Below are 15093 nucleotides of genomic sequence, written 5' to 3'. Positions count from 1 at the left end.
GTATGGTGCTAAATACGCATATCCATTTTTAAAAAATAACCACTTATTCTGAAATCAGTTAGTGGTCAGTTAATAACTAGCTGTCACCAAGTGGATAATTTCCAGTAATGAATAATTAACTAATTGACTAATTTCCTTTGAATTTTTATATATTTTTTTGTATATATAGTAACTCATTTTACTAAATATTTCCATTTCTATTTCTAAAATAGATCCTCTTTCCAACTGACTCTGCCCCTGGAGACTAGCCTGCATGATTCCATCAAGAGGCCCATTGGCTCTTTGGCTTCTGACTGGGTTTGGTCCACTGCCGAATACCAGCAAATCAGAGGGAGGTGGGAGAGGGAGGTCAGGGTGTATATTCGTCTGGCTGCTTACCTGAAGGGTTGAAGTGGGCAGAAGGTCACAACAAAAGATCATGGCTCCTGTTAGGTGGCCTTCTTCATCCAAGATTTCTCTGCCTCAAGATTCTGTGACCATTCTCCACTCTGGCCCCTTGGACCTAAGGGCGGTAGTGAATTTCTGCTGATATTGCCCCAGGGAAGGAAGGGCTGTTCCCTCCTTTGTGGTTTCCCTACACTCTAATAGCTCCTTAGTAAATACCCCTTTTTAAACAACTCAGCTTGTATTGCCTATTTGGAATGTGGCATTGGTCTCAATTATTATATCCATTTAGTCCCCCTCTTCAAAGATGGCACAAATGAACCTATCTACAAAACAGACTCACAAACATAGAGGATAGACTTGTGGTTGCCAAGGGGGAGGGGGAGGAGTGGATGGACGGGGAGTTTGGGGTTGGTAGATGCAAACTATTACATTTAGAATGGATAAGCAGTGAGATCCTACTGTACAGCACATGGAACTATATCCAATCTTTTGGGATAGAACATGATGGAAGATAATATAGAAAAAGAGCATATATATATATATATGTGTGTGTGTGTGTCTGTCTGTCCAGGTCACTATGCTATACAGCAGAAATTGACACAATATTGTAAATAAACTATACTTTGATTAAAAAAAAAAGATGAGATGAGGCCTATACATAAGTAATTCCAGTCAAAGAGGACAAAAAGTTAATCTCCAAAAGTTATATGCATTTAAAATCCACACTTCACAGGCCAAAGTTCTGAGTGACATTTTTTTTTTTTGCTTTTGAGAGATCTGCACTATTCTTTAGAGTTTATTTTCATTAATTCATTTATTTATTATCAGTAAAACTCTCATGAGAGCTACAAATGTGCCTATGCATAGAGGCTCGAGAACTGGAAAATAACCAAAAAGTGTCCTACAAACCATTCATTAGTTGGATATATTCCAGTTTAGAAACCTGTGTCCACAAAATGCAGCATTAACACGAATAGTACATATGTATTAAAAACAAAAAAGCAGAATGATTTTCCAGCAGTTAAATGGACTTCATTTTTCTAAGTCAAAAGTGAATATACAGCTTTGCTTATAGCTTTATTTTGAAAATTTATGATTGAGAATTACATATGATCATAATGAGGAAGAAAAGAGTGTATAGTCAGCTCTTGGAATGGTCTGGCAGTTGTTTCAGTGGAAGCAACTGTTGATGGAAAGATATAATGATGACATTAATTGATTAAGAATGACTTCACCATAGGGTGTTACTCATGTAGGTTTCCTTATGCAAATTACTAATAAACCCTGATTTTTCATAGTCATTTAGAAAAGCAGTAAAGCAACTCTTTTTTAAAAACTGAAGTACAGTTGATTTACAATGTTGTGTTAGTTTCAGATATATTGCAAAGTGATTCTGATATATATGTGTATATATGTATATATAAAATCTTTTTTCAGGTTCTTTTCCACTAGAGGTTATTACAAGATATTGAATATGGTTCCCTTGCTATACAGTAGGTTCTTGTTATTTGTCTAAGTAGAACAATTCTTAATTATAGAACAACCTCTGTTATTACTTTTTTTTTTTTTTAGGGTTGCACCTGTGGCATATGGAAGTTTCCAGGCCAGGGGTTGAATCAAGATCTCTCTGTTTTTTAGCAGAAATCACTTCACTTCCTGTATTTGTTTACTTAGATATTGTATGACACATTTAATTGGGGATCTATTGGCATTTAACCCTAAGCCAAAGGAAAGAGGAGACAAAATTTTCCTATTAACGTTTGGGTGCTATGGTAGATATGACTAGTGCTTGCCAGTATCTAGTGTTCCATTATTTTTCTGGGGCACACAGAAGATTAAACTTTTTTTGTCTCTTGGAATTAGCTGTATCCATGGAATTATCTCTGGTTAATGAAATGTAAACAGAAATTATGTGCATATCTTTTGAGCCAAAATCACTGCCTGTGCTCCCCTCTTCAAATGGAACATAGCTAATGAATGACATTCCAGGTAGTGGTGTTCCCTCCTGTTAACTAGCTTTAGGCATTTTGCTTGAAAGGGAAATAAATTTGAGCTAATGAGATGTGGAGTTTGTTTGTTACCTCACTGTACTTTACCCTATAACAATGCCTAGCAGACAATGGTGGGGCTCTTTGACATTTCAGAAACAGTTACTAGCCATTATTGAGGAAGTTGAAAATGAAGAAAGAAGTTAAAAGATGTTGATGTTCCAAAAGACAATTTGAAATTGGACTTACAGTCTTGGTCACTACCACAAAATGATTCTTTAAAGCCTTAGGAAAATAGTGGTTCTAAGGAAGATAACTGGAATAGCTATTTTTTTTTTATGGTTTCCTTTGCTGTGCAAAATTATATGAGTTTGATTAGGTCTCATTTGCTTATTTTTGCTTTTATTTCTATTGCCTTGGAGACTAACCTAAGAAAACACTGGTATGACTTATGTCAAAGAATGTTTTGCCTATGTTCTCTTCCAGGGGTTTTATGATGTCATGTCTTATATTTAAGTCTTTAAGCCATTTTGAGGGTTTTTTTGGGTATGGTGTGAGGGTGTGTTCTAAGTTGCCCAACTTTCCCAACACCACTTGCTAAAGAGACTTTTTCCTATTGTATATTCTTGCCTCCTTTGTCAAAAATTATTTGACTGTAGGCACGTGGGTTTATTTCTGGCCTCTCTGGTCTATTCCATTGATCCATATATCTGTTTCTGTGCCATTACCACATTGTTTTGATTACTCTAGCTTTGTAGTATTATCTGAAGTCTGAGAGGGTTATGCCTGCTGCTTTGTTCTTTTTCTTCAGGATTGTTTTGGCAGTTCTGGGTCCTTGATAGTTCCATATAAATTTTAGGATTATCTACTCTAGTTCTGTGAAAAATGTCATGGTGAATTTGACAGAGACTGCATTAAATCTGTAGATTGCTTTGGGTGGTATGACAATTTTAATGCTATTAATTCTTCCAATCCAAGAGCATGGGTTATCTTTCCATTTCTAGAATATCTATATTCAAAGGACATGATCTATGATCCAATTATGAAATGTGATGCATACACAGTCATGTTTGAAGAGAAGATGCTTTTCTGCTGGTCTCCATAGCAACAAGAGTTTGGACTCTGACATGCTAAACCCAAGTTGACATGAATAGACTTCTCATATCTCTTAATAGTGTGATAATGTGTTGATGAAACAAATAGCTCCAGATCACTGAGTGAGATTCGCAGCAAAGAGGTGGGTGTCAAGAATAGAACCAGTCTCTCAAAAATTTCAGTTCTCATCATACATATGTATAAATTACAATATATGAAGTTGTAAAAGGTAAAAATAAAATAACTTCCTAAATTCTGTAGTTTGAGAAAATGTTTAATTTTTTGTCTTATAAAAAGAATCATAACATCTTGGTAAGGGGGAATACTAAAAAAATGAACTCATCAGGAAAGGATTATTCCCAAAAATCAGTTTAAACATTGAACCAGGCCAATGATTTAGGAAAGAAAGCCACTGGACTGACAAACAGAGGTATTTGGTGGATGTAAGGGTTAATTTTATTTGTCAGCCTGACTGAGCCATGGGGGTGCCTAGGCATTTGGTCAAACATTCTGGGTGTATCTTTGAGGAAGTTTCTGGATGAGATTAACATTCAAATTGGTACACTAAGTAAAGCAGATTGTCCCTAGAGTATATGGGTCTCATTCAATCAATTAACAACCTGATTAGAACAAAAAGGCTAAAAGGGAACTCTTCCTGCCTGACTATTGATCTGGGACATCAGACTTCTCTGGCCTTCAGACTCAAATGAAATATAGACTCTTCTTGGGTCTTGAGCCTGTTAACTTTTGGACTAATCCAAGTTGGAAAGGAAGAAGTAAAACTATCACTGTTTGAAGATAACATGATACTATGTATAGAAAAACCTGAAGACACTACCAGAAAACTGTTAGATCTCATCAATGAATTTGGTAAAGTTGCAGGATAAAACGTTAGTACACAGAAATCGACTGTATTTCTATATAACAATGAAAGATCAGACAGAGAAATTAGGGAAATAATCCCATTTACCATTGCATAAAAAAGAATAATATGCTTGGGAATAAACTTACCTAAAGAGACAAAAGACCTGTACTCTGAAAAATATAAGACACTGATGAAATAAATCAAAGATGGCACAAACAGATGGAAAGATATATCATGCTTTTTTGGGTTAGACGAATCAATATTGTCAAAATGACTGTACTATCCAAGGCAACCTACAGATTCAATACAATCTCTATCAAATTACCAAGGACATTCTTCAGGGAACTAGAACATAATATTTAAAATTTGTATGGAAACACAAAAGATCCCAAATATCCAAAGCAATCATGTGAAAGAAAAATGGACCAAGACTTATAGACTTATACTATTGACTTTATTGGTTTTCAAACCTTTGGGTTTAACCTGGAACTATAACATCAGCTCTCTTGGGTCTCCAGCTTGCCAACTGCAGATCTTGTGACTCCTCAATCTCCTTAATTGCATAAGCCAATTCCTTACAAGTCTCTTTCTCTCACTCTCTGTAGAGTGTTACCTAAGACACACATATTTTAGGCAACATATGAATAGTACAAATCTTCACAGAAATCAACTAGTGAAGATTGTACCTGAAGTGACCCTTAACCAAATGCAAAAGCAAAAATTAACAATTTTCTGGTAACTTAAAAAGAGACCTGAAATAAGAAAGTGAATAAATCTTGCTATTTAAAACAGGGGAAAAACAAACTCAGAATAGCATAAACTAAAAAAGGAAGACAAGAATTTTGGATAACATCTGAAAGAGGCTTCTGCCTTAGCCCAGTGCTTCCCATATTATTCCAAGGTATGCTAATGGAAAACAAGATGTTAACAATTATTTTTTTCATTGAAGTGATTCATGAGCAAACTCATTTAGTCAATGTAGGCTGAAAAGAAGTCAATTTATTTTCTTTGCTGCAAAAATTCGTAGAGCTTTAGTATGCTAATGACTAATGTACTTCTCTAAGAGTATGAGTTAATTTTAAGTAAAACATACCAGATGAATTTAACCACAGAGGAATTATTCTCTAAGTTTTATTTTAAATCTTCTGAAAAAGAGTAAAAGTGTTCAAGTATTATATATGCTTTTGTAATTATACAAAGTAAGTGTGGCATATCTACTCCTTGGTCCTTGCAATACTATCTTATTAAGTAACCATCATAAGTGTTTTGAAAAAAAGAATATTTGATAATATAAGAAGTCCACAATTAGTAAGTGAAAACAGCAGACAGGAGACAAGACAAAAATAAAAAGCAAAATAGAAGACATAAATCTAAATATATCAATAATATTAAATATGAATGAATTAAGCAAGCTAATCAAAAGTCAAATCTTCATAGACTGAATAAAAATCAAGATTCATCTATGAAAGTGCCAAATCCCAGCCACTAGACCACCAGGGACCCAAGATCCATCTAGGAGCTGTCAACAGAAGACACACTTTAGAGTCAAAGATACAAGTAGGTTGAAAATATAAGGATGAAAAAATATGGAAATAGCAACCATAAGAAAGCTGGAAAGTCTATAGTAATATCAAACAAAATAGACCTAAAAATTTTACTAGAGATAAAAAGGAATCATTTTGTAAGGAATCATAGGTGGTCAACTGTACAGAAAATTATAAAAATTGTGTGTATATACATAACTTCAGAGCCCTAAATACATGAAGCAAAAAAAAGTCAGAATTGAAGGGAGAAATAAGATAATCAATAATAATAGTTGGAGATTGCAATATCTCATTTTTAATAATTAATAGAACATCTGGGAAGATCAAAAAGGAAATAGAAAACTTGAAAATGACATACCTATCATCATAGACCAAACAGATATCTATAGAATATTTATCCAACAATAGTAAAATACAGTCTTCTCAGGCACACATTCTTCAGGTAAGACCATTTGCTATGACATTGAGTAAACCCAAATAAATTTAACAGGATTAAAATCATACGAACTGTATCCTCCAATTGTAATGGAGTGGGACTGGACATTAGTAATAAAGAAAGTTGGAAGTTCTCAAATATGTGGACATTAAATCACACATTACTAAATAACAAATGTGTCAAAGGATAATCATAGGAAAAATTAGAAAATAATTTGAGATAAATGAAAATGAAGATACAACATACTAAAGTTTATGGAATGCAGCTAGAGCAGGGTTTAGAGAGAAATTTATAGTAAGGCCTATCAGGAAAAAAGAGGAAAGATCTAAAGTCAACAACTTACTTCTACTGCAAGACACTGGAAAAAGAAGAGAAAACTAAATTCAAAGAAATAAGGAAATAATAAAAATTAGAGACTAAAACAATGAGATAGAGAATAGAAATGAAGAAAAACATTGTTTTTTGGAAAATATCACCAGAATTGACAAAGCATCACCTAAATAAGAAGAGAAGACTCAAGTTACCAAAATCAGGAATGAGAGAAGAGATATTACTACCAACACTAAAGAAATGAAAAGAAATTAGATAACTTAGATGAATTAGACAAATTTCTACAAAGACAAATAATCAAAACTGACTCAAGAAGAAATAGAATGTCTAAATAGGCCTATAAAAAGTAATTAAATTGGTTATCAAGAAACTTTCCACAAAGAAAAGCCTAGAACCATATGGCTTCACTGGTGAATTATACTAAATCTTTAAGGTAGTATTAGTAGCAATTCTTCACAAACTCTTTCAAAACACAGAAGAAGAGGGAACACTTCTCAACTAATTCTATGAGGCCAATATTACTCTGACACAAAAGTCAGATAAAAATATTCCAAGAAAAGAAAGCTGCAGACTAATAATTTATAAATACACATGCAAAAAAGAAAACACTAGTAAATTGAATCCAGCAATATATAAAAGAGATACACCATGACCAGTAAGAATTATTTTAGGAATGCAAGGTTAATTTGCCCAAATCATTGATTAACACAATACACGATATTAATAATATAAAGGACAAAAACAAACACAATATTATCTTGACTGATGCAAGGAAAAGCACTTGACAAAAATTAACAGTCTTTTGTAATAAAAACCACTCAACAAACCAGGAACATAAGGGTACTTCCTCAACACACACAAAAAAGAGAATTTATGAAAAAAACCACAGTTAACACCACACTCAATGGTAAAGGACTGAAAGATTTCTTTCCCAAGAGTAGGCATAAGACAAGGATGTTTCTTTCCACTTCTATTCAATGTTGTTCTAGCCAAGGTGATTAGGGAAGTAAAGGTAATAAAAGGTATTTAAATTATAAAGGAAAAAAAATAAAAGTATCTCTACTTTTAGATGATATGATCTTATATAAAAATTCCCCAAGAATCTACCTCAAAAATATTAGGCCTATTTAAAAAAAGTTTGGTAACATTGCAAGATACAAGATCATCATGCAAAAATCAGTTGTACTTCTGTGCATTATAAATGAATAATCCAAAAACAAATTAAGAAAATTCCATTTACAATAGTATCAAAAATAATAGAACTCTTAGGAATAAGTTTAACCAAGGAAGTGAAAGACTTGTGCACTGAAAACTACAAAATATTGTTGAAAAAAATTTAAAAAGATTTGGATAGACACATAGATCAACAGACTAGAATTGAGAGTTGAGACATAAACCCTCACATGAAAATGGCGAGTTGAGTCTCACAAGAATGCTAAGACCATTCGATGGGGAAGAAAAAATAATGTTTTTAACAAATGGTGTGACAACTGGACATCCACATGAAAAAATTAAATAAGGTTGGACCCATATATCATGCCATTTATAAAAATTAACTCAAAAATAGATAAAAGACCTAAATGTAGGAGCTCATACTATAAAACTCTTAGAAAAAAACAGAGAAATCTTTATGACCTTGGGATAGGCAGCGGTTTAGTAGATGTGACCTCAAAATCACAAAGAATAAAAGAAAAAGCAGATTTACTGGATATCACAAAAATTAATACTGTTGTACCTCATAGAAGAATATTAATAAAATAGCAGGACAACTTAAAGAATGGGAGAAGAAAACTGTACGTCATAACTTATCTTGAATATAGAAAGAACACTTAAAACTCTATAATAAATAGTCTAATTTTACAATAGGAGCATCTGAATGGATAGTTCTCCAAAGAATATTGGCCATATACAAATGACCAATAAACATTATTAGCTATCTGGGAGATGCAAATGAAAACAAAGAGCCGCAACCTCATGCACACTAAAATGGTTATAATTTAAAAATCAGATAATTACAAATAAAAAGTTTTGGCAAGGAAATAAAGAACCTGGGACCTTCATATGCTGCTAAGTGTAAAATGCTTTTGCTGCTTTGAAAAACACTGTTGTGAGTACCTTAAATGTTTACATATAGAGTTATTGGCAATTTTTTTTTATTTTTATTTTTTTTTGCTTTTTAGGGCCGCACCCAAGGCATATGGAAGTTCCCAGGCAAGGGGTCCAATTGGAGCTGTAGCTGCCAGCCTACACCACAGCCACAGCAACACCAGATCAGAGCTGCATCTGTGACCTATACCACAGTTCACAGCAGTGCTGGATCCTTAACACTGAGTGACGCCAGGGATGGAACCTGCAACCTCATGATTCCTAGTCGGATTTGTTTCTGTTGTGCCACGATGGGTACTCCAAGTTACCAGCAATTCTCTACTCAAGTGAAATAACAATATGTCCATACAAAAACTTGTGTGAATATTTTATGAATGTTTATAGTAGCACTATTCATACCAGCCAAAAAGCAGTTACAACACAATGCTCCTCAAACAATGAGTGAATAAACAAAATGTACTATATCTATACAATGAAATATTATTTGGTGATAAAAAGGAATGAAGGTTTTGGATTGTTATGTTTTCATTTCCACAAATGTCCACTGACAGAAGAATGGATAAAGAAGATGTGGTACATATATATATACAATGGAATACTACTCAGCCACTAAAAATAATGAAATAATGCCATTTGCAGCAACATGGGTGGACTAGAGATCAAGATAATAAGTAACTCAGACAAATATCATGTGATATTGCTTATGTGTGGAATCTAAAAAAATTGATACACATGAACTTATTTATAGAGCAGAAATAGACTCACAGACATAGAAAACAAACTATGGTTACCAAAGGGGGAGGGAAGGGGAAAGGAGAAAATCAGGAGTTTGAGGTTAACATATAGACAATACTACATATAAAATAGATAATTAGCAGGGACCTACTGTATAGCAGATGGAACAATACTCAATATCTTGTAACAACCTATAATGGAAAATAATCTGAAAAAAATTATATATACACACACAAAACATATGTGTATTTATGTATATATGTATACATATGTACATAAACACACACACATATATAAAAGGAATCACTTTGTTGTACACCTGAACCTAAAACAACATTGTGAATCAACTATATTCAATTAAAAAGAGAGAGAGAGAAGGAAAAAAAAATACAAAAAACAAAACAAACAAAAGAAAAGGAATAAAGTACTGGTATGCCACAATGTGAAAGGGAAATCTTGAAAACATTAGGTAAGTGAAAAAAGCCAGTCACAAAGGAGCATAGGGTCCATGTTGTATGATTCCATCTACACAAGATGTCCAGAGTAGGCAAATCTATAGGCATAGAATGTAGATTAGTGGTTGCCTGAGGCTGAGAGAAGGGGGAGCTCCTGGCATTAGGGTGATGGCTATGTGTGGCACAAAGTTTCTTTGTGTGGTAAGGAAGTGTTTTAAAATTTATTATGGTGATGGATGCAGAAGTCTGTGAGTATACTAAAAGCCTTCAAATTGTACACTATAAATTGATGAATTATATGACATGGTGATTATATCTAAATAAAGTTGTTTAAAAAAAGGAGTTAATACGGAGTTCCCTTCATGGCTCAGTGTGTAACGAACCCAACTAGAATCCATGAGGATGAGGATTTGATCCCTGGGCCTTGCTTAGTGGGTTAAGGATCCAGTATTGCTGTGAGCTGTGGTGTAGATCACAGATGCAGCTCAGATCCCATGTTGCAGTGGCTATGGCATAGGCCAGTGTCTCTAGCTCTGGTTCGACCCCTAGCCTGGGAACTTCCATATGCTGCAGGAACAGCCTTAAAAAGCAAAAAAAAAAAAAAAAAAAAAAAAAAAAAAAGAGTTAATAAATAGTATGAGAAGCCAGACTTCCCTCTACAGAAAGTCAATACAAGTTGTTATTTCTATAAAGCTCATTTATTTTTGTTTAGGCATGTATACATTTTATTCTCCTTATATTTAAGACTCAAGGTGTATTAAAATGGCTTAATATAACTGGCTCCTTTATGTACCCACAGAATAAAATGCTAAAAAGTGGCGATTAGGGCATTCCAGCCTAACAGCACTCTGCTGAGGAAGGATGATTTAAAACCACCACATTTTCTCACTTTGAAAGCAAATATTTGACTATGATGATCTTTCTATTACATTTGGCAGGTTGTTTTCTGCCTAGTTTTTATCATCATTTTGCCATTTATTTTTAGTGTAATACCAAGTAATGGTTAAGAATTACTTCTTATCAGAATATGTGTTCTTTATATTAACACAGTGACACTATTACATCAAACTGTTCAGCTAAAATGAGATGCATTTAAATATAAAATTTTTACTTAGAATTTTCAATGCAATTTTATATTGAGCATCTTCAGAGCAAAAGGTGAAAACAGTCATTTTCATGATCAAATATGTTTCCCCTAAGTGCATTCATTCTCGTTTTAGTCCATAAGCATTGACTAATTTTCCTTCTATTAATCTGCCCCAGGCACTGTTACATAGCAGAAGGTCCTAACTTGAGAGTCACATTTGTTGATTAGAAGCATGACCCTGTATGAGGAAGGAATATACCATGTTAGGTGCTTTACAAATGGTAGTAAGTCCATATGACAATCCTCTATTACACATTTTATTATTACCATTGAATAGAAGAGAAATCTGAACTTAGGGAAGGTGAACACTTTGCTGACGTCACTGAGTTAATTTAGGAATAATGATCTAAATATCTTTCCCTCACCAAAGCTTCTCCTCTTTCCCTGCTGGTGTGTTTTATGCCTTCTGCCTGCTGCAGAGGGGCTTGAAGCTTCCCTTGGCAGGCTTTGCCACAGAGTCTTTCTGGGTCATCCATATTTTAGAAATGAGAACACTCTCTGAGCCTTACCTACCAACCTTTTCAGAAGTGGAGCCTTTGACTTACACGGCCCACGGCCCCCACAGTGATGTTTGGTTGTTATTTTAAAAAATATTTCCTTGGAATTTTACTATTTCTCTGCTGTAAAGCAATGGCAATGTTTTCAAAAGTGTTCTAATATTAGCAGCTGCCCTACATCTTTTAAGCTCTTTTAACTGTTCCATGAATGTAGGCTGTTACCAGTGGTATTCTTTTTCTGATTTTTGGTCCTATATTTAGCCAGCTGATCATGAACTCTACACATCAATGAACAATTTCTTTATATCTTAAATATTTGAGCAAATATCAGAATGGGGACGACTCGTGCAGTGCCCTCCAGACTACAGAGTGCTCAGCATGCCTCACCTGCACTGGGGACTGCCCTTGTGGGTGCAGAGTTATTGCCCAGCCGTGCTGCCCACATTTATTATCAATTCCTCCTGTGCTTACTTCTGACCAAAGAATAGAATAAAGGAATCAAATGATCACATATGTGAGTAGTAGGAAACAGGTGAAATGGAAAAGTAAGTCTTGGCCTTTGAAAGTCAGACTTTTTTTCTATATAAATATTACTTTGTAGGAGATATGAGGAAAAACAATAGGTGATTAGAACGTGGTAATTTTACAGTTTGAAGTCAATTTGTATTTTTATTCTGCCTATCTTATGGGTTTTCATGCACTACCCAAAGAGCCAAGACTATGTATAAATTAAATTATGCGTAAAAAATAAGATATATTTAACTTAAGCCTAAACCATGAAGAAATCAGATAGTTTTCTATAAGGGAAAACTAATTCATTAGGGAAGGATAATCGGACCACTGATATCTTATTTTGCCCTTTTTATTTCAATATATGATGAGTTAAGATTTATGTCATCTCACTGGAAAAGCAATCATGAATAAAGAGTCACACAGGGGAAATATTTTGTTTTTCAAGTGGTTATCCATTTTATGCATCTACCATTGGCTCATATTGTGAAAGGAAAATCATGTAGGGTGTGAATTTACAGCTGTAACTTGAAAAAATTATCTACATTCCAAAACGTATAGCTATAAACACAATTTTTCCTCCCAGACTAATCACTAACTCCAGTATTTGAGCTAAGAGATCGGTCAATCAGTTCTTAAAACCATTAAATAATCTCATATGCGAGGGAAAATAATTCAAATAGTGTTCATGGGTGATTTCATCTGAGAATAACATCTGAAAGGAAATAGTTTATTTGTAAAACAGAAACAAACTTACAAATTTTGAAATCAAACTTACGGTTACCAAAGAGGAAATCTTGGAGGGGGGTATAAATTGGGAGGATGGGATTAACAGATACAGAACTGCTATATATAAAATAGGTAACTAACAAAGACCTACTTTACAGCACAGGGAGGTCTACTCAGTGTTCTGCAATAACCTATACGGGAAAAAAGAACAGATATACGTATGTATAACTGATTTACTTTGCTGTACATCTGACACTAACACAATGCTGTAAGTCAACCATACTCTAATTTTTTTTTTTTTCTTTTTAAGGCTGCAACAGTAGCACGTGGAAGTTCCAAGGCTAGGGATCATATTGGAACTGCAGCTGCTGGCCTATACCAGTTACAGCAACAATGGATCTGAGCCACATTTGTGACCTACCCTGCAGCTTGCAGCAATGCCAGATCCTTAACTCACTGAACAAGGCCAGGGATTGAACCCGCATCCTCAAGGATACTATGTCATGTTCTTAATACCCTGAGCCACAAGAGGAACTCCCAATAAATTTTTTTAAAAGTTAATGTCCAAAACAAACAAAAAGAAAACAATAATAAAGTGTTCTTAAGCAACATACACACAAAAGTTGATGTCCAGGTTTCCAATAGAGTATTGTGTTTGTTATTTTTTTTTTTTTTTTTTTTTTTTTTGGTGTGTATATAACAAGGGATTTTGTGGGTGATCCCTGTATGGCCAAGTCCTTGTGACTTATATAACTTCAACCCCGTTAGTTTTTCTGCTACCATTTTGTTAGTCTGCCCTTTGCCCTGCTTACATTGTTCATCTTTTTTTTTTTTTTTTGGCCGTACCCACAGCATGTGGAGGTTCCCTGGCCAGGGGTGGAACCCCTGCTACAGCACCAACCCAAGCCCTTACAGTGACAACATTAGATCCTTAACCTGCTGTGCCACAAGAGAACTCTCCACCTATGTCTTGTTAGGAACAATCTCACTTCTGGAGAGTACAGGCTCAGAGGAGAGATGGCAGTGAAACACAAATTTTCACCAAGCTGGTGGAACACAGGTTTAAAAAAAAAAATCCATGGACTTCAAGACAAGCTTCATTACTATAGACAATTGGAAAATGATTATGATTATATGAATTTCATTTTCCTCACATCTCCTCAATATCATCCCTTGGTTACATCTGCCACCAAGAGTTCATCAAAGAATCTAAAACTTGAGTCCTATTACCCCATTTTGCCTGCTCACTGTACTTGGCTTAGGTCTACCCTGAAGGTCACTAAAGACAGAACTTCCTGCCTAATCCTGTCTGAACAATTTTCCAGTCTCCTCTGCAGGTAAGCCTACAGTTAAGCCCTCAGGAACCACCTTCAACTCCTTTTGCTCCTCTAATGGAAGAACAATTCTTAGCAGTCCCATGCAGTCTCTCAGTGGCTCCAGCAGGATGGAGCCTCAATTACCTAAAGAGCTACCTCATTAATACACCCTTATTTATTTGCATTCCTTTCCTCTCTGTCTTATTTCTCTACTCCTTCATCTTGCTTCCTGGATCACCTCCCAAAGAAACTATTTGTATCCAAATCATTGTCTCATATGATTTTTCTTTAATTTTTTTGGGGGGCATCCAAATTAAGACTGTGGTTCAGAAATTACTTTCTCTATTTATATGAAATATGCAGAAAAGACAAATTTATAGAAACAGAAAATAGATAAGTGGTTGCCTAGGGCTGGATGTGGGCATAGGTTTTAATCATAAATGAGTGTGAGAGATTTTGTTAGGGAGGTAAAAATATTCTAAAACTTGTATGGTGATGGTTGATCCATTCAGTAAAGTTATTAAAAGTCATTAAATTGTACACTTGAAATGGATGAATTTTATGATATGTACAGTATACTTGAATAAAATTGTTTAAAAAATTATCTTATTTTACAGAGAGAGAAGGTAAAAACTAAAGAGGTAAATTGCTCAAAGTTACACAGCAAACATAGGCCAGAGAAAAGAACAGAATTTGCAGGCCATTTGATCACATTGAGTCATTACTTTTGATTCACCTATGGACTAATGATCTTGCTTTGCCTTGTTAAAAATGAGAGCACATGAAAAAAGTGAAAAAGTACCCATTAAACCAAATATCAATATATTTATGAAACTAATTATAATGATCATTTAGCTGGTGCTTCCTCTATGTTAAGTGATTTACCTAGATTATCTAAGTCCACAGATGGGTGGGACGGAAACAAATCTGACTAGTGTCAAACCTGACAACGC

The 15093-nt window shown here is 34.5% G+C and overlaps 1 protein-coding gene across 9 annotated transcripts in view; it reads right to left on the bottom strand.

Annotated features, from left to right (window-relative positions):
• KCNH8 (potassium voltage-gated channel subfamily H member 8) overlaps positions 1-15093 on the bottom strand; it is a 447861-nt gene that overhangs the window by 42851 nt on the left and 389917 nt on the right. For 2 of the 9 annotated variants that reach the window (XR_014824095.1, XR_014824096.1), the window contains exon 16: positions 379-502. The exons of 5 other annotated variants lie outside the window; for them this stretch is intronic. Coding sequence is in view for 2 of the 4 variants with exons in the window: in XM_084989955.1 (XP_084846081.1) it covers positions 12998-13015 (18 nt within the window). In the remaining 2 variants the exon portion in view is untranslated. Of the gene's footprint in view, positions 1-378; positions 503-10623; positions 11267-12809; positions 13016-15093 lie in introns of those variants that run through there. 2 more of the 9 variants (XM_084989955.1, XM_084989954.1) reach the window with 2 other exon arrangements.

This window comes from Sus scrofa, chromosome 13 (assembly GCF_054392235.1).
Source record: "Sus scrofa isolate SSC_HxYL_T2T_F1_AM1 chromosome 13, Sscrofa_HxYL_maternal_Yorkshire_Landrace_v2.0, whole genome shotgun sequence".
Lineage (NCBI taxonomy): Eukaryota > Metazoa > Chordata > Mammalia > Artiodactyla > Suidae > Sus > Sus scrofa.
The sequence above is the reverse complement of the archived record's forward strand: the minus strand, read 5'-3'. Positions and strand labels throughout refer to the sequence as shown.